The sequence below is a fragment of the Carcharodon carcharias genome, chromosome 1 (genome assembly GCF_017639515.1).
Source record: "Carcharodon carcharias isolate sCarCar2 chromosome 1, sCarCar2.pri, whole genome shotgun sequence".
Taxonomy (NCBI): domain Eukaryota; kingdom Metazoa; phylum Chordata; class Chondrichthyes; order Lamniformes; family Lamnidae; genus Carcharodon; species Carcharodon carcharias.
Window position 1 is genome coordinate 138,800,769 of NC_054467.1, and position 20,130 is coordinate 138,820,898.

The 20,130-nt window shown below is 44.3% G+C and overlaps 1 protein-coding gene across 5 annotated transcripts in view; it reads right to left on the bottom strand.

The window, feature by feature from the left end:
• The window catches only part of pds5a (PDS5 cohesin associated factor A), a 249,026-nt gene extending 231,403 nt beyond the window's left edge, over positions 1–17,623 (bottom strand). For 4 of the 5 annotated variants that reach the window (XM_041184444.1, XM_041184428.1, XM_041184436.1 and 1 more), the window contains exons 1-2: positions 17,471–17,623; positions 16,445–16,593 (exon numbers count right to left, since the gene is read on the bottom strand). In XM_041184444.1, the coding sequence (XP_041040378.1) occupies positions 16,445–16,555 (111 nt within the window). In that variant the 5' untranslated portion in view covers positions 16,556–16,593; positions 17,471–17,623. Of the gene's footprint in view, positions 1–16,444; positions 16,597–17,470 lie in introns of all 5 variants that reach the window. The other variant, XM_041184419.1, reaches the window with a different exon arrangement.
• Between the last annotated feature and the right edge of the window lie 2,507 nt (positions 17,624–20,130).

Here is a 20,130-nt window from a genome sequence, read left to right on the forward strand (position 1 = left end):
AGTCTGAAGTGTTGACATTATAAAGCACAAAGGGAGAGCTACTTGGACACTTTGATCAGTCACATCCCTTAGATTGGGTAGTGTTACAGGTCTGATTAGGATTCAGAAACAAGAGCATGTGACTGGAAATCAGTTAAGAGGGCTCCAGGCACAGTGCTGGAGAACCCTCAGCCTTTGTCCTAAACCAAGAGGTACAAGTTTCTTAATGCCTGTGCAGATGAGAACAAAATTTGCAGTGTAGATGAGCAAACTGATCATGGCACCATAGTCCAGGAGGCCATTCAAGTGGAGCGAGAGGAAAGAAATGTGGTGGTGATAGCCAGGCAGACAGATACCGTTTCTCTGCAACTGTGACCAGAAGTTCCAAAGGTTGCGTTGCCTGTGCAGTGCCAAGGTTAAGGGCATCACGGCTGGAGAAGAACCTGGAGTGGGAGGGGGAAGGATCCAATTGTTCTGCCCCATGTAAGAAGAGCTAGAAAGTAGTTCAAAGAGTTAAGGTATAAATTAAAATGTAGAACCTCAACAGATAATAATCTCTGGATTGTCACCTGGGCCACAGGCAAAATGGAGTAAAAATAAACAGATTGAGGGTGAGAAACTTGGATCTGAAACCAGTGATCATTAATGGGGTGGGGGGAGCAGGGGAGTGATGACGGAGTGGTATTGTAGCTGAGCTAGTAATCTAGAGACCCAGGGTAATGCTCTGGGGACCAGGGTTCGAATCTCACCATGACAGATGGTGGAATTTGAATTCAATAAAAATCTGGAATTTAAAAGTTGAACGTTGACCTTGAAACCATTGTCGATTGTTGTAAAAACCCATCTGGTTCACTAATGCCCATTAGGGAAAGAAATCTGTCGTGCTTACCTAGTCTGGCCTATATGTGACTCCAGACCCACAGCAATGTGGTTGACTCTTAAATGCCCTCTAAAATAGAGTCAGAGTTACACAGCACAGAAACAGGCCCTTTAGCGCATCATGTCCATGCCGGCCATCAAGCACCTATCTATTCTAATATTGACTAGCAAGCTACTCCGTTGTATCAAACCACTACAAAGTCACAAATGAAACCGGACAGGCTCGACATAGGCGCTGGAAAAGACAATAGCAATCTCAGCCCTGTCGACAAGCGAAGTCCTCCTTATTAACAAAAGTGCCAAAAGTGGGAGAGTTGTCTCAAAGACCAGTCAAGCAACAGCCTGACATAGTCATCCTCATGGAATCATACCTTACAAGTGATGTCCCAGACACCACCATCACCATCCCTGGGTCTGCCCTGCCGGTTGGACAGCAAAGCTGGCGGCACAGTGGTATACATTCATGTGGGTGTTGCCCTGGGAGTCCTCAACATCAACTCCAGACCCCATGAAGTCTCGTGGGCATCAGGTCAAACATGGACAAGGAAACCTCCTGCTGATTAGCATGTACCACACCCGCTCAACTGATGAATCAGTGCTCCTCCATGTTGAACACCACTTGGGGGAAGCAGTGAGGGTGGTAAGGGCGCATAATGTGCTCTGGCTGGGGCACTTCAATGTCTACCACCAAGAGTGGCTCGGAGTGCCACTACTGACTGAATTGGCCGAGTCCTAAATGACATAGCCGCAAGACTGGGTCTGCAGCAAGTGGTGAGGGAATCAACAAGGGGAAAAATATACTTGACATCATCCTCACCAACCTGCCTGCTGCAGATGCATCTGTCCATGACAGTTTCGGTAGGAGTGGTCACAGCACAGCTATTGTGAAGACAAAATCCAGCCATTACATCGAGGAGACCCTCCATCGTGTTGTGTGGCACTACCACTGTGCTAAATGGGGTAGATTTTGAACAGATCTAGCAACTCAAGACTGGGCATCCAAAAGGCGCTGTGGGCCATCAGAATTGTACTCAAACACAATCTGTAGCCTCATGATCCAGCATATCCCTCATTCTACCATACCATCAAGCCAGATTCAATGAAGAGTACAGGGGGGCATGTAAAGAGCAGCACCAGGAATACCTAAAAATGAGGTGTCGACCTGGTGAAGCTATAACACATGGCTACTTGCATGCCAAACAGCATAAGCAGCAAGTGATAGACAGAGCTAAGTGATCCCAAAACGAACAGATCAGATCGAAGCTCTGCAGTCCTACCACATCCAGTCATGAATGTTGGTGGACAATTAAACAACTCACTGGAGGCGGCGGCTCCACAAACATCCCCATCCTCAATGATGGAGGAGCCCAGCACATCAATGCAAAAGATAAGGCTACATTTGCTACAATCTTCAGCCAGAAGTACAAAGTGGATCATCCACCTCAGCCTCCTCTGGAGGTGCCCAGCAACAGAGATTCCAGTCTTCAGCCAATCCGATTCACTCCACTTGATATCAAGAAACAGTTGAAAGCAGTGGATAGTGCAAAGGCTATGGGCCCTAACAATATTCTGGCAACAGTGCTGAAGACTTGTGCTCCAGAACTTGTTGCACCCCTAGCCAAGATGTTCCAATACAGTCACAACACTGTTACATACCTGGCTATGTGGAAAATTGCCCAGGTATGCCCTGTACACAAAAATCAGGACAAATGCAACCGGGCCAATTACCACCCCATCAGTCTACTCTTCATCATCAGAAAAGTAATGGAAGGAGTCATCAACAGTGCTATCAAGCGGCACTTGCTTAGCAATAACCTGCTCACTGACACTCAGTTTGGGTTCCGCCAAGGCCACTCAGCTCCTGACCTCATTACAGCTTTAGTTCAAACATAGACACAACAGCTGAACTCCTGAGGTGCATTGAGAGTGACTGCCCTTGACATCAAGGTAGCATTTGACCAAGTGTTGCATCAAGGAGCCCTAGCAAAACTGAAGTCAATGGGAATCAGGGGAAAAATTCTCCGCTGGTTGGAGTCATATGTAGCACAAAGGAAGATGGTTGTGGTTGTTGAAGGTCAGTCATCTCAGCTCCAGGACATCACTGCAGAAGTTCCTCAGAGTAGTGTCCTCGGCCCAACCATCTTCAGCTGTTTCACCAATCACCTTCCTTTCATCGTAAGGTCAGAAGTGGGGATGTTCGCTGATGATTGCATAATTTCAGCACCATTCACAGCTCCTCAGATACTGAAGCAGCCTGTGTCCAAATGCAGCAAGACCTGGACAATATCCAGGCTTGGGCTGACAAGTGGCAAGTAACATTCACGCCACACAAGTATCAGGCAATGACCATCTCCAACGAGAGAGAATCCAACCATCGCCCCTTGATGTTCACTGGCATTACCATCACTGAATCCCTCACTGTCAACATCCTGAGGGTTACTATTGTCCAGAAACTGAACTGGACTAGCCATATAAGTATTGTAGCCACAAGAGCAGGTCAGAGACCAGGAATCCTGCAATGATTAACTCATCTCCTAACTCCCCAGAGCCTGTCCATCTACAAGGCACAGGTCAGGGGTGTGATGGAATACTCTCCACTTGCCTGGATGAGTGCAGCTCCCATATCACTCAAGAAACTGGACACCATCCAGGGCAAAGCAGCCCGCTTGATTGGCACATTCACAAACATTCACCTTCTCCACCACCGACACAGTAGCAGCAGTGTGTACCATCTACAAGATGCCCTGCAGGAATTCTCCAAGGCTCCTTCCACAGCACCTTCCAATCACACGACCAGTACCATCTGGAAGGACAAGGTCAGCAGATAGATGGGGCACCACCACCTGGAAGTTCCTCTCCAAGTCACTCAACATCCTAACTTGGAAATATACCACCGTTCCTTCACTGTCACTGGGTCAAAATCCTGGAACTCCCTTCCTAACAGTACTGCAGGTGTAGCTACACCACATGGACTGCAGCAATTCAAGGCAGCTTCTCAAGGGCAACCAGGGATGGGCAATAAATGCTGGTTCAGCCAGTGAAGCCCACATCCCGTGAATGAATATATTAAAAAAAACAAAGGCAGTTACAACTGTATGAAGGCAGAGGTGGCTTAAGTGGACTGGGAAAATAAATTAAAATGAAGCACAGTAGACATTTAAGGCCATATATGATTCGCAAAGATATATTCCATTTAGAAAAAAAGATTCGAGAAGGATGAACCATCCATGACTAAGGAAGTTAAGGACAGTATCAAATTGAAAGAAAAGGCATATAATATTATGATGGTTAGTGGGAGACGAGAAAAGTGGGAGAAGTTTAGATAAAACCAACGGTGACTAAAAAATAAAGAGGAAGAAAAGAAGAGTAAACTAACAAGAAATACAAAGAGAGCCAGCAAAGCCTTCTACGAGTATATAAAAAGGAAAAGGGAAGCAAAAGCATATGTTGGCCCCTTAGAAGCTGAAACTAGAGAATTACTAAATGGAAACAAGCAAATGGTACAGACTTTGACCAAGTATTTCATATGCCTTCGCAGTAGAAGACATTAAAAGAATGCAAGAACATAATAACTAAAAACCAAAGACCATATAGCTGGCCGGGCCTGCTCCGCCATTCAATCCAATCATGGTTAATCATGGGATTCGACTCAACTTTCTCACCAAGTCCCCATAACCTCGATTTCCTGAGACACCAAAAATCTGTTTAACTCAGCCTTAAAACAGCGAGGAGAGAGCCGGGAGTTCAATTTAAAAACAGCAAGGAGAAAGCTGAGAGTTTGGTATAAAACAGCAAGGGAGCCAGCAGTTCGGTTTAAAACAGCGAGGAGAGCTGGGATATCTCTTCCCTGCCTTTTTTAATTGGCCAAGTGGCTTAAATCAGGAGACGTTGTTACAGCTGAAGAGCAAGTTAAGAAATTCACTTCGAAAATATTTAACATCCAAATTTGCTAATTAAATAAAATAGCGATGGCTGGGCAGGCGATGTGTTGCAGCTGTAGTATGTGGGAGCTGGTGGACGCTGGTGCGATCCACGCTGACCACATCTGCAGCAAGTATTGGCTGCTCAAGGAACTTTGGCTCAAAGTTGATCAGCTGGTGTCTGAACTGAGTACACAGCAACGCATCAGGGAGGGAGAAAGAGTTTGACTGCAAGTGAGGCAGGTCTGGGGGTTCAAAATTTAGCTTTGGAGGAGCCTCAGCCAGGGCCCTTGTCCAATAGGTATGAGGTTCTTGCTCCCGATGTGGACAAGGGCACAGACTGCAGGGAGGATGAGCAAACTGACCACAACACTCTGGTACAGAGCGCCATTCAAGTGGGGGTAGAAAAGAAAAATGTAGCAGTAATAGGGGATAGCATAGTTAGGGGACTAGATACTGTTCTCTGCAGCAAAGGCAGAGAGTCCCAAAGGCTGTGTTGCCTACCTGGTGCCAAGGTTAAGGACACCTCTTCTGGTCTCGGAGGGGAACTTGGAGTGGGAGGGGAAGGATCCAGTTGTCATGGTCCACATAGGTACCAACGACATAGGCAGGACTAGGAAAAGCTTCTGCTGAGGGACTACAAGCAGCTTGAGGCTAAATTAAAAAGGACCACAAAAGGTAATAATCTCCAGATTACTACCTAAGCCACGTGCAAAATGGAATAAGATAAATAAGATCAGAGGGGTAAATGCATGGCTCAAAGATTGGTGTGGGAGAAATGGGTTCCGATGCATGTGGCACTGGCACCAGTGCTGGGGAAGGAGAAAGCTGTTCCATTGGGGCGGGCTTCATTTGAGCCATACTAGGACCGGTGACCTGGCGAATAGTATACCTACGGTTGAAGACACTATGTTAAACTAATTTGTGGAAGGGAAGGTTCAATTGAAGGGAAGTTTAAAAAATCAAAAAGAAAGAGAGCAGAGCTGCAGGGTGGTGAAGAGGCGAACGATAATCAGTGTGACAGGAAAGGGCAGATAATATAAGTAGAGGAGTGCAGCAGAAATTAGAGCCAGAGTGAGCAATAATGGTAAGAAGTCAAAGCTTAAATCTCTATCTGAATACACGCAGCATTTGTAACAAGTTGACAGCACAAATAGAAATTCATGAATATGACTTGATAGCTATTACAGAGATGTAGTGGCAAAGTGCCCAAGACTTGGAATTCAATATTCAAGGGTATTCGACATTCCAGAAAAATAGGCAAAAAGGAAAGGTGGTGGGGTAGCTTTGTTAATAAAGGAAGGTATCAGTGCGGTGGTGAGTAGAGATAGAGATTCAATAGATTGTGATGTGGATTCAGTTTGGGTGGAAATAAAGGACAGCAAGGAGAAGAAGTCACAGGTGGGAGTCGTCTATAGGCCCCCAAAAGAGTTGCCTCATTGTAGGACAAGTATAAATCAGGAAATAACTGAGGCCCATAAGTGTCATAAGTGATTTTAATCTGCATATTGAGTGGAGAAATCAGATTAGCAGCGGTAACATGGATGATGAACATGTAGAATGAATCAGGTTTTGTTTCTTAGAGCAATACATTGCAGAACCTACCCGGGAACAGGCTACTTTAGATCTAATAGTGTGTAATGAGGTGGGTTAATAAGAGATATCGTAGTTAAGGATCCTCCAGGGGGTAGCAATCACAATGTGATAAAATTTCAAATTCAGTTTGAGGGGAACAACTCGGGTCTCAAGCCAATGTCCTCAACTTAAATAAGGACAATTACAGAGGCATGAAGAACGAGTTGTCTAAAGCAGGATGGGAAAATAGACTAAGGGGAAATTCAGTGGATGAGCAGTGGAAGATATTTAAGCCAATATTTCATAATGCTAAGCAAAAATATATCCCGGTCAAAATGAAGGACACAATGAGAAAGTTGAACCACCCGTGGTCAACTAAGGTCGTCAAGGAGAGTTTCCAATCAAAAACTAAGGCATACAAGGCAGTAAAAACTAGTGGTAGGCCAGAGGATTGGGAATTTTTTCAGAACCAGCAGTGGATGACTTAAAAAGCTAATAAACAGGGAGAAAATTGATTACGAAAGTAAATTGGCAAGAAATATAAAAACAAACAGCAAGGTCTTCTACAGGTACATAACAAGTGGCTAAAGTGAGCGTGGGACCCTTGGAGGATGCAGCTGGACATTTGATAATGGGGAACAGGAAAAAGCCAGATAATTTAAACTAATATTTCGCATCAGTCTTCATGGTGGAGGACACTATAAACATCCCAAAGATATCAGATAAGCAAGGAGCTCATGGGAGGAGAGATCCTGGAACAGTCTCCATCACAAGGGACAAAGTATTTGACAAACCCATTGGGTCTAAAGGCATACAAGTCGCCAGGACCTGATGGCCTGCATCCAAGGGTTTTAAAGGAAGTGGCTGCAAAGATAGTGGAGGTATTGGTCGAAATATTCCAGAACTCACTGGATTCCAGAAAGGTTCCAGCAGATTGGAAAACTGCTAAAATGACGCTCCTGTTCAAGAAGGGAGGGAGACAAAAAGCCGGAAACTATAGGCCAGTCAGCCTAACATCTCTCGTTGGGAAAGCTGGAGACCATTACTGAGGAAGAAATAGCAGGACATTTAGAAAAGCTTAATGCAATCAGAGTCAACATGGTTTTGTGAAAGGGAAATCATGTTTGACAAATTTGCTAGAGTTCTTTGAGGATATAAGTGTTGATTAAAGGGGAAATCACTAGATGTAGTACATTTATATTTCTAGACGGCATTCGATAAAGGTGCCACATAAAAGGTTGTTGCTCAAGATAGGAACCCATGGTATTGGGGGTAATGTATTAGCATGGATTGATGATTGGCTAACATACAGAAGACAGAGTTGGGATTCATCATCTTTTTCAGGTTGGAAAGACGTAACCAGTCGAGTGCCACAAGGATCAATCCTAGGGCCTCGATTGTTTACTATCTATATTAATGACTTGAAGGAGGGGGTAGACTGTAATGTTTCAACATTTGCTGAGTGAGTGGGCAAAAACTTGGCAGACGGAGTTTAATGTAGGAATGTGTGAGGTCATGCGCTTTGGTAAGAAGAATCGAAAGGCAGACTATTATTTAAATGGAGGGAGACTCCAAAAAAATACAGCACAGAGGAATCTGGGTGTTCTTGCGAATGAAACACAAAAAGTTAGCATGTAGATGCAGCAAGTAATTAAGAAGGCAAATGGAATTTTGGCCTGTATTGCTAAGGGGTTGGAGCTTAAAAATAGCGAAGTCTTGTTACACTGTACAGGGTGTTTATGAGGCCACGCCTGAAGTACTGTGTACAGTTTTGGTCCCCGTTTTTAAGAAAGGATATATTGACATGGGAGGCAGTTCAAAGAGATTCACTAGGCTGATTCCTGGAATGAAGGAGTTGACTTATCAAGAATGGCTCAACAGGTTAGGCCTTTATTCATTAGAGTTTAGAAGAATGAGGGGTGATCTTATTGAAACATACAGATTCTGAGGGGGCTTGACAGGGTAGATGTTGAGAAGATGTTTCCACTTGTGGGGGAATCTCAAACTTGGGGACATAGTTACAGAATAAGGGGACACTCATTCAAAATTGAGATGCGAAGGAATTTCTTCTCTCAAAGGGTAGTGAATGTTGGAATTCTCTACCAGAAAGAATTGTGGAGGCTAGATCACTGGAAGTATTTAAAAAGGTAGATAGATTTTTGAAATATCAGGGAGTTGAGGGCCATGAGGACCTGGCACAAAAGAGGAGTCAAGGCCTGCGGCACATCAGCCATGATTTTCTTGAATGGCGGGAAAGCCTTGAGGGGCCAAATGGCCTTCTCCCACTCGTATTTCTTATTTACTTAAGTATATTCAAGGCTAAAGATTCACAACCCTTATCCTGAAACTGTGCCCCCCTGTTCTACATTCCCCAAGTCAGGGGAAACAACATCTCAATATCTATCCTGTCAAGCCCCTTCATACTGTACTGCTTCCAATTCAAGTATATCCTTCCTTAAATACAAAGGCCAAAACAGCATATAGTATTCTTGGTATGGTTTTACCAAAGCCCTGTATAATTGTAGCAAGACTTTTTGATCCTTGTACTCCATTCCTCTTGCAATAAAAGCCAGCATGCCATTTGCTTTCCTAATTGCTTGCTGCAACTACATGCTATCTTTGTACATTCCTTGTATGAGCACAACCAACTCTCTCTGAACATCAATATTTACAAGGTTCACTGATTGTACAAAATATTTTACTTTCCTATCCTTATGTCCAAAGTAAATAACTTCACATTTCCCACATTATACTCCATCTACCATCTTGTTGCCCACTCACTTAACCGGTGTCTCTCTGGAGCCTCTTTGTGCCCTCCTCACAGCTTAAATTCTTACCTAGCTTTGTATCATCACAGCCTGCCAACTTGTAAATGCATTCCAATAATGGAAAATCAGGGGCAAAAGGGAGGAAGAAATTAAAACTATAATCACTAAAGAAAAAGCACAAGGCAAACTTGGGCAACTAAATGCTAACAGTCCCCGGACCCGACTGTCTGCATCCCATGGTGTTAAAAGAAGCAACTGCAAAGACAATAGATGCATTGGTTGTGATCTTCCGTACTTCCCCGAATTCTGGTAAGGTCCCAGAAGATTGGAAAACTACAAATCTAATGCCTCTATTCAAAAAGGGCATAAAAACATAAGAAATAGGGGCATGAGTAGATCATTTGGCCCATTGAGCTCGCTCCGCCATTCAATAAGATCATGGTTGTCTGCACCCCCATAAACCTCGACTCCCTCGATCAAAAATCAGTCCAACTTAGCCTTGAATATATTCAATGACCCAGCCTCCAATGTTTGCTGGGGAAGAGAATTCCCAAGACTAATAACACAGTCAGAAGAAAGTCTTCCTCACCCCCATCTTAAATGAATGACCACTGATTTTTAAACTGTGCCCCCACAAGGTGAAACATCCTCCAAGCGTCAGTCGAGCACCCTCAGAATCTTATATGTTTCAAGATGACCTCTCATTCGAAGCTCCAAAAGCTTCTCTGAATTTTCCCAATGCAAGCAGATTCCTCAAGTCAGCTGACCAAAACTGTGTACAGATATGGCCTCACCAATGCCCTGTACAGCTGTTGCCAAATTTCCCTACTTTTATACTCCGCCCCCTTTCAATCAAGGCGAACATTCCATTCTATTTGCCTTCCTAATTACTTGTAACTGCATGCTGGCTTTTTGTGATGCATTTTGGGAGGACTAACATGGCAAGGAAAAACACAATGAATGGTAGGACCCTAGGAAGTACAGTGGATCAGAGGGACCTTGGTGTATACATCCATAGATCCCTGAAAGCAGCAGCTCAGGTAGATATGGTGGTTAAGAAGGAATATGGGATACTTGCCTTTATTAGCCGAGACATTGAGTTTAAGAGCAGGGAGGTTATGTTGGAGCTGTATAAAATGCTAATTAGGCCACAGCTGGAGTACTGTGTACAGTTCTGGTCCCCACACTCTAGGAGGGATGTGATTGCACTGGAGAGGGTGCAGAGGAGATTCACCAGGATGTTGCCTGGGCTGGAGCGTTTCAGCCATGGTGAGACTGGATAGGCTAAAGTTTTTTTCCTTAGGGCAGAGAAGGCTGAGTGGGAACCTGATAGAGGTAAATAAAATTATGACAGGGCATAGATAGGGTAGATGGGAAGAAATTTTTCCCCTTAGTGGAGGTGTCAATAACCAGGAGGAATAGATTTAAGGTAAGGGACAGGAGGTTTAGAAGGGGTTTGAGGAAAAAATATTTCACCCAGCGGATGGTTGGAATTGGAACACACTGCCTGAGGGGGTGGTAGAGGCAGGAACCCTCACAACATTTAAGAAGTATTTAGATGAGCATTTGAAACGCCACAGCATACAGGGCTACGGGCCAAGCATTCAAAAATGGGAATAGAATTAGATAGGTACTTGATGGCCGGCACGGACACGATGGGCCAAAAGGGCCTGTTTCTCTGCTATATAACTCTCTATACAAGGACATCCAGATCCGTCTGTACCGCAGCATTCTGCAGATCTCTCCATTTGACTAATAGTGTTTTTCTATTCTTCCCAAAGTGGACAACCTCATTTTCCTACATATTCCTTCTGCCAAATTTTTGCCTATTCACTTTCTACATTCCTTTGCATACTATTTGTCTCCTCTTTACCACCTATCTTTGTATCATCAGCAAATTTGTTACACTACACTTGGTCCCTCCATCCAAGTCATTAGCATAGATAGTAAATAGTTGAGGCCCCGGCACTGATGCCTGTAGCACACCTACTAGCTACAGTTTGCCATCTTGAAAATAACCCATTTATCCTGTTTCCTGTTAAGTTAGCTAATCCTTTATCCATGCTATTATACTACCCACAGAACCATGAGCTCTTATCTTATGCAAAAATCTTTATATGGCACCTTATGCCTTTCATAAATCCAAATGCACTAAAGGTTTCCCTTTATCCACCCTGCTAGTTGCATCCTCAAAGAACTCTTAACACGTTTGTCAAACACAATTTCCCATTCATAAAATCATGTTGACTCTGCTTAATTGTTTTATGATTTTCTAAATGTCCTGCCAGTACTTACTTAATAACAGATTCTAGCATTTGCCGATGATAGATGTTAAGCTAAATGGCCTATTGTTTGCTGCTTTCTGTCTCCCTCTTTCCTTAAATAGTGGTGTTACATTTGTTTTTCCATCTGCTCGGACTTTTCCAGAATCCAGGGAATTTTGGAAGATTACAACCAATGCATCCATTTCCTTTCTGACCCTAGAATGCAGGCCTCCAGCGTACCTGTCAGTCTTTGGTTCCATTATTTGTCGAATACTTTTTTCCCCTCATGATCATGATTGTTTTAAAGTTCCTCTCTCCCTTTTGCCTTTTGATTTTTTTTTTAAACCATTCTGAGGTTGTAACCTCAGGTGGTGAGGAACCACCAGTGGATGTAGAGTTTTTGGATTTTCCAGTGGCCCCTTGCACTAGATTCTCCCACAAGAGGAAACATCCTCTCTAAATCCACCCTGTCAAGTCCCCACAGGATCTTATATGTTTCAATCAAGTCACCCCTTACTCTTCTAAACTCCAGCTGATACAAGCCTAGCCTGTCCAACCTTTTCTCCCAAGACAACCCACCCATTCCAGGTATTAGATGAGTAAAACTCGTCTGAACTGCTTCCAACACATTTATATCCTTCCTTAAATGTATACAGTGCAGATGTGGTCTCACCAATGCCCTACGTTACTGAAGCATAACCTCCCTACTTTTGTATTCAATTCCCCGCGCAATAAATGACAGTTTTCCTAATTAGTTGCTGTACTTGCATACCTCAGAATTCTACAATCTCTCTCCATTTAAATAGTATGCTTTTTATTTTTGCTGCCAAAATGGACAATTTCACACTTTACCACATTATACTCCATTTGCCCAGATCTTTGCCCACTCACTTAACCTATCTATCCTCCTTTGTAGCCTCCTTGTGTGCTCTTCACATCCTACTATCCTACCTATATGTAATCAACAAATTTAGCAACCATACCTTCAGTCCCTTCATCCAAGTCATTTATATAAATTGTAAAACGCTGAGGCCCTAACACTGATCCCTGTGGCACATCACTCGTTCCAACCCACCAACCAGAAAAATACCCATTTACGCCTACCCTGCTTCCTGCTGGCTAGCCAATCTTCTATCCATGCCAGCATGTTACCCCCTACACCATGAGCTTTTATTTTTCGCAATAACCTGCCACACATGAAGTTATTACATAAAATTAAAGCCTATGGAATTGAGGATAATATATTATTGGATAATCGACAGAAAACAGAACAGAAAGGATGATATCGTTTTTGGGTTCGCAGGCTGTAACTATTGGGGTACTGCAATGATCAGTTCTTGGGCCTCAGCTATTCACAAGCTATATCAATGCATTAGATGAGGACATAATATATCAGAGTTTGCAAACAGATTTAGACAAGTTAAGTGAGTGGGTATAGCAGATGGAATTTGGCCTGTCACTTCCAAGCGTCATAACTAAGGGGTGCCTCAAAGATTTGCTGGGCAAACCACTCAGATACCCCATCCCCCAAGCACAAGTGCCCAGCTAAGGATTTCCCAGCAATTGCCTGGGAGGTTCAAACTTCCGTCGGGCAATTGCCCTGCAACTGGAACTATCCAAACTTCGGATAGTTCCGACTTACAGTTTTAATTACCCCAGGAAAGTCAGAAGAATTAAAACCACTTCTAACTCCTGGGTAACAAGAGTAATGACCCCCACCCCTCAAGGGACAACCCCCAAAGGGCTCCCCCCACTGGCCCCCAACTTCGAGGCTTCCAGCACCGACCCCACACCACCAAACATCCAGCTCCAACCCCATCCCCCACCAGGAGGGCACATCAAAAGCATCCGGTAGGAGAATGGTTAGCCTGATCAGATTATTTTGTGCTGTATATTACAAAAGCTGTATATTATGGGCCTAAGGCAATCACTTACAGACCTGAAAGGTGCCCAACCTACCTCAAATTATTCTGGAAAAGCAAGGTATCTCAAAAATTTGAGCAACAGGTGAAACTAGCTGTTTAACGCTGCTACTATGCAGTAGCAACATGCCATTAACTGGATGCTGCCATCAAACCAAAACACATTCTGCCTATCACACAAATGAGTAATGTGGTGTATGAATTTCAGTGCCAGTGTGATGCTAGGTATGTTAGCCGTACGTCCCAAAGACTGGCAGATCATCAAGGTACAGACCATACCCAGCCAGCCCGTGCATGCAAAACTCAAAACAGTGTCCAACATTAGATGCGATTCCACAATTGGACAACATGTGTTAAATAATCCTCAGTGTGCTAAGAATTACGCTGAAAACCAATTTAAGATTGTCGTTGGGGCTCGTCTGCGTGTACTGGAAACTACATACACAGGGCCCTATTCTTACTCCAATCTTACTGATATGCTAAATAACTCTGCTGGTGACCCATTTTCCATAATGTGCAACAGAATCTGACGAATATAAGTGATCTTAAAAAAATCAGAGCATTTTCAACAACTGGGATAGCATTTGTTCATTTTTTTTTATATATATATATAGCAAAAAAAATGGAATAAAACAATTCCAATTTCCTACAGAAAATTGCAGAACAACTATGAAATATGCTATGTTTTGATGTGATTCTTAATTACACTATTTAGAACCATTTCAAGTTGCGCTCAAATGCATGTTATGCTTCAAATTTGTATTATTACAAAAGGCACAAATAGAATGAACTTGCATTTATATGGCAGAATCACAAAGATATGAAATAGTTTATTGGTGATAGATTGTTAGTGATTTATGTTGGCCTCATCCGGAGATCCACAGCATTACAGATGCCAGTCTTGAGCTAATTTGATTCACTCCACGCGGTATCAAGAAATGGCTAAAGGCACTGGATACGACAAAGGCTGTGGGCGCTGACAACATTCCGGCAATGGTATTGAAGACCTGTACTGCAGAACTAGCCATGCCCCTAGCCAAGTTGTTCCAGTACAGCTACAATACTAGCATCTACCTAACAATGTGGACATTTTCCCAGCTATGTCCTGTCCACAGAAAGCAAGGCAAATCCAACTCAGCTAATTACCACCACATCAGTCTACACTCTATCATTGGCAGTGATGGAAGGTGTTGTTGTCAGTGCTATCAAGAGGCACTCACTCAGCAATAAACTGCTCACTGACGCTCAGTTTTGTCCCGCCAGGGCCACTCAGCTCCTCACCTCGTTACAACCTTGGTCCAAACATGGAGGGTAGAATGGGGGAGACAAACCAGGGGTGTTCTGGAATATTCGAGTCTATAGGTAATGAAGGGTTTGAGCAGGTTCCAAGTTAAAAAGATTTAAAATATATATTAATAGTCTTTGCTATACATACTACCATACCATATCTAAAGAAGGAAACCCTAAAAAAATTCAACACAAATACAGGAGATACATTCATTAATAAAAGGCATTACTGAGAATGAAAAAGGAGCCCCTGAAAACAAAAAAATTGCCCTCGCAAAAATCTCAAGAGCCCTCAAAAAATACATTTTGACCCCGACTGCACGAATACCAAAATATCTTTATTTTCCAAAAAGAAATGGTTAAAGGTAAACACTACTTGTATTCAGTTATTGCCACTTTCCTGTATTTATTTTACCTTTAAGATTGAGCAGTTTATCCTACCATTTTCTTCCTTTTGAATTTTACAATAACTTATCTGCCCTCTTGCTCCCACTGTCTATTTGAAGGTACAGTAATATTGAATACATTTTTAATTGGTAAAAACTGATTTCAGCTCACCATATTATAAAGAGCTCAAGACTAATATGGTAAATTTCTGATATGGTTTTCAGTGTCCAAACAGGAAATAACCTTTGACTGATGAATTTGCTCACTGACTCCAAAAAAAAGCCAAAAGCTTTCCAACCAGATGCCCCATATTCCATTCACAGAACTATCTATATTGCAAAGGATTCTTAACTTTACGATACCTCCTTCAGCCATACCAAGGCAAAGACCATATCACAAAATTCTCCACCTTTTTCCAATTCAACAAATCATATCAAGTGCAGAACAGTGCATAATTTGAACTTTCAACAATGCAATAAATCAATATTTTATATATTTTCACACTGCGCATCATATAGTGATTTGTAGTGAAGTATAACACTGGATATAACCCAGCGTACACACCAAAAACAGTGGAAGTTAATGGCTTTGAGCTATTATTAGTAGAAATAAGAAATCAAGTTAATAAGAAAATAAAATATCGCAATCTCAACTCTGGCAGAATGAATAAATGGCCCGGCAGAAGTCCAACACTGCAAAACGTCCATTATCAAAAATCAGCAAGTTACAGCAATTCCAAAGATTTCCTAGCATTCTAAGCAAAAACTCCATTGTCCTGCACATATTAGAAAAGTCAGTATTCTATTACTGCATCAATTTAGAGAAAAAATACAACTTTGCATTGAAGTAGCATTAGAACATTACACTCAGTTTGAGACAAAGTTATCCAAAGTTTATTTGGGGTAATGGGGTTAGAGGATGAATGGAAGAGACAGAGAAGAGCCCTCGTAAACCATGGCTATTCACCAAGATGTAAACTCTCAAATGTAGCAAATAAAACCATATGGCCTTTCAAGGTAAACTATTGTAAAGGATTGCACACAGACAATGGTCATATTGCAGTATTAATAAACTGTTTAATTGTTCCACCAACTTGAAACCAATTATATTTACATTGTCAGCTGAAACACAAAATAAGATCAGAAACTGCCAAAAGCTGTGTCATACCAATATGGTCAAAACACTGCAATGAACTGAGCTGTACAAATTAGAAATACTTTATTGGTAATCTTGAGCATAAAATGAAAGGAAACCCAAGGACGAACCCAGTTCTCTTGAAAGGTCATCGGCCTGAAACGTTAACTCTTTCGCCACAAATGCTCCTTGACCCACTGAGAGTTGTTCAGCACCGTGTTTTCATTTTGTCTGAAATTGATGGGGGTCTCAGAAAACAAAGCACATTCCTCCCCCCCCCGCCCAAAGAATCTTGAAAAATGACTTTAACAAGAAACGTCTAACCATACCTTTAGCCTTTTGACCAATTCATCGTTGGAGATTTTGTCAGTAATTTCCTTAACACCAGGAGGGTAGATGATGATCTTTCCATCTGCAGATTTGGGTTGTGGGAAAGCCATCCTTCCAGTTTTCCCTTTCTGTAGATCACTACCGGCCTCTGCTGGTCAAACACAAGTTTAAAATGTTACTCAAAGCTTTTTCCGTCATCTCCATTCTTTCCTCAATTAAATAATCAGAATAAATAACACGACAGACCTGCGTGGACCGATTTCGTTCATAAAGATAATGAATGTTGGTGGCCGGGCTGGGCAGGAGACTCAGAAAAAAGGTGCCTCACGGCTATGAAGCCGCAACATGTTTCCCCGTCACTTTCTGGACTTAGGGAAGAGGTGGGGGGTGGGGGAAGAGAAGGAACGTCCCAAAACTCCTCTCAATCGGCCTGCGTTTTACCTGAACCCGGGCGAGAATCTAAAGAGTGACTTTCCTTCATTCCCCCCAACCCAACTCTCACCCTCACCTCCCCAAACGGGCAAGAGCCGCTCGAGCCGCCCGCCAACCTCGCGCCGCCGCCGCCACAAAAAGTTCTGGCGCACGGGCTCCTCGGGCCTACAAACTCAGGCCTCGGCACCAGCAACAACGTCTACAGCAGCTGCAGATTCCCAGCCCGTTTATTTACAACTTGGCGGTGGCGCGGGAGGAGCGTGAGCGCGAATCCGGGAAACACTCAGTAATATCCCGCCATAAATTACACCAAATCGGAGAACAGGCCGCGGCCGAGTTCAGACCGCGGCTGTCGCTTCATCGACTTATTCTGTTTCCACAACTTCGCATCTCCGCCACGGAATTTTCCTTTTTTAAATAAAATAAAAAGGAACGGCGGGTTCTGCTCGGCCCGGTCCGGCCACCCCACCGCTCCGCGCACCGTCCCGCTCGAGCTCTGAAATATCCCGGCCAACGGGCGGGAGGCTGAAAGCGGGCCGGCCAACCAGCCGGGCCGCGGCAGCTCCATTCCCGGCGCTGGCAGCGGCACTCACCTCATGAATCCCGCCGGTTCTCGCTCAGATGTCCAGGGACCAGGAGTTTCACAGAGTCGCACCGAGCGGCGGCAGCAGGACGGAGCCGAGGAACAACGGACAGAGCGGCCACAACACGCCACAGGGACCCAAGAGGGACAGCGCCGCCTAGAGAGGAGGAGAACCGGAGAGACAGCGCAACCGCTAGGTCGGCGGGCGCTTGCGGCAGCGCCATCTAACCAGGAGGAGCAGAAGAACACGCGCCAGCGACAACCACAGCGCCACCTACCCAGGAGGAGGATTTCTTCGTCACTTCGATGCGTCACTCGTTTAAAATCCCCAACGGTGCTTAAGGGTCTTGAGAACAAGTTTTACCAACCCACTAAAAGTCGGCACAGGTAGAGTTATTGTTTCAAGAGCAAAATATTGCGGAATCTGAAATGAAAACAGAAAATAAAAGCAAAAAACTGCGGATGCTGGAAATCCAAAACAAAAATACCTGGAAAAACTCAGCAGGTCTGGCAGCATCTGCAGAGAGGAACACAGTTAACGTTTCGAGTCCGCATGAGAGGTGCAATATAAGCTGATTTAAAGGGTGGGGTGGTGGTGGGACAAGAAGAGCTGGATAGAGGGCCAGTGATAGGTGGAGATAATCAAAAACGTCACAGACAAAAGGACAAAGAGGTGTTGCAGGTGGTGATATTATCTAAAGGAATGTGCTAATTAAGGGTAGAAAGCAGGACGAGCAAGGCACAGATAGCCCTAGTGGGGGTGGGGTGAAGGAATCGAAAAAGGCTAAAAGGTCGGGAAAAAACAATGGATGAAATACATTTAAAAATAAAGGAAATAGGTGGGAAAAGAAAAATCTATATAAATTATTGGAAAAAACAAAAAGGAGGGGGAAATTGGAAAGGGGGTAGGGATGGAGAAGAGAGTTCATGAACTAAAATTGTTGAACTCAATGTTCAATCCAGAAGACTGTAAAGTGCCTAGTCGGAAGATGAGGTGCTGTTCCTCCAGTTTGCGTTGAGCTTCACTGGAACGATGCAGCAAGCCGAGGACAGACATGTGGGTATGAGAGCAGGGTGGAGTGTTGAAATGGTAAGCAACAGAGAGGTCTGGGCAATGCTTGCGGACAGACCGAAGGGGTTCTGCAAGGCGGTCACCCAGTCTGCGTTTGGTCGCTCCAATGTAGAGGAAACTGCATTGGGAGCAACAAATGCAATAGACTAAGTTGAGGGAAGTGCAAGTGAAATGCTGCTTCACTTGAAAGGAGTGTTTGGGCCCTTGGACGGTGAGGAGGGGGGAAGAAAAGGGGCAGGTGTTGCACCTTCTGCGGTTGCATGGGAAGGTGCCATAGGAGGGAGTTGAGGTGTAGGGGGTGATGGAGGAGTGGTCCAGGGTGTCACGGAGGGAATGATCCCTATGGAATGCTGCCGGGAAGTGGGGAGTGGTGAAGGGAAGATGTTTTTGGTGGTGGCATCATGCTGGAGTTGGCGGAAATGGCGGAGGATGATCCTTTGAATGCGGAGGCTGGTGGGGTGCTAAGTGAGGACAAGGGGGACCCTATCATGTTTCTGGGAGGGAGAAGAAGGTGTGAGGGCAGAGGCGCGAGAGATGGGCCGGACACGGTTGAGGGCCCTGTCAACAACGGTGGGTAGAAAACCTCGATTAAGGAAGAAGGAGGACATGTCAGAGGATCTGTTCTTGAAAGTGGCATCATCAGAACAGATGCGACGGAGGCAAAGGAACTGGGAGAATGGGCTGGAGTCCTTACAGGAAGCGGCGCATAGGAGCTGTAGTCGAGGTAGCTGTGGGAGTCGTTAGGCTTGTAACGGATATTAGTGGACAGTCTATCACCAGAAATTGAGACAGAGAGGTCAAGGAAGGGAAGGGAAGTGTCAGAGATGGACCATGTGAAAATGATGGAGGGGTGGAAATTGGAAGCAAAATTAATAAATTTTTCCAGGTCCAGATAAGAGCATGAAGCAGCACCAAAGTAATCATTGATGTATCGGAGAAAGAGTTGTGGGAGGGGGCCTGAGTAGGACTGGAACAAGGAATGTTCCACATACCCCATAAAGAGACAGGCATAGCTGGGGCCCATGTGGGTACCCATTAGCCACACCTTTTATTTGGAAGAAGTGAGAGGAGTTTAAGGAGAAATTGTTCAGTGTGAGAATGAGTTCAGCCAGATGGAGGAGAGTAGTGGTGGATGGGAATTGTTCGGGCCCCTGTTCGAGGAAGAAGCAGAGAGCCACCAGACCATCCCGGTGGAGGATGGAGGTGTAGAGGGATTGGACGTCCATGGTGAAGAGGAGACGGTTGGGGCCAGGGAACTGGAAATTGTTGATATGATGTAGGGTGTCAGAAGAATCACGGATGTAGGTGGGAAGGGACTGGACAAGGGGAGAGAGAATGGAGTCAAGATAGCAAGAAATGAGTTCTGTGGAGCAGGAACAGGCTGACACGATCAGTCTGCCGGGACAGTCCTGTTTGTGAATTTTGGGTAGAAGTAGAAGCGGGCCGTCCGAGGTTGGGAGACTATCAGGTTGAAAGCTGTGGAAGGAAGATCTCCAGAGGAGATGAGGTCAGTAACAGTCCTGGAAACAATGGCTTGATGTTCAGTGGTGGGGTCATGGTTCAGGGAGAGGTAGGAGGAGGCGTCTGCGAGTTGACGC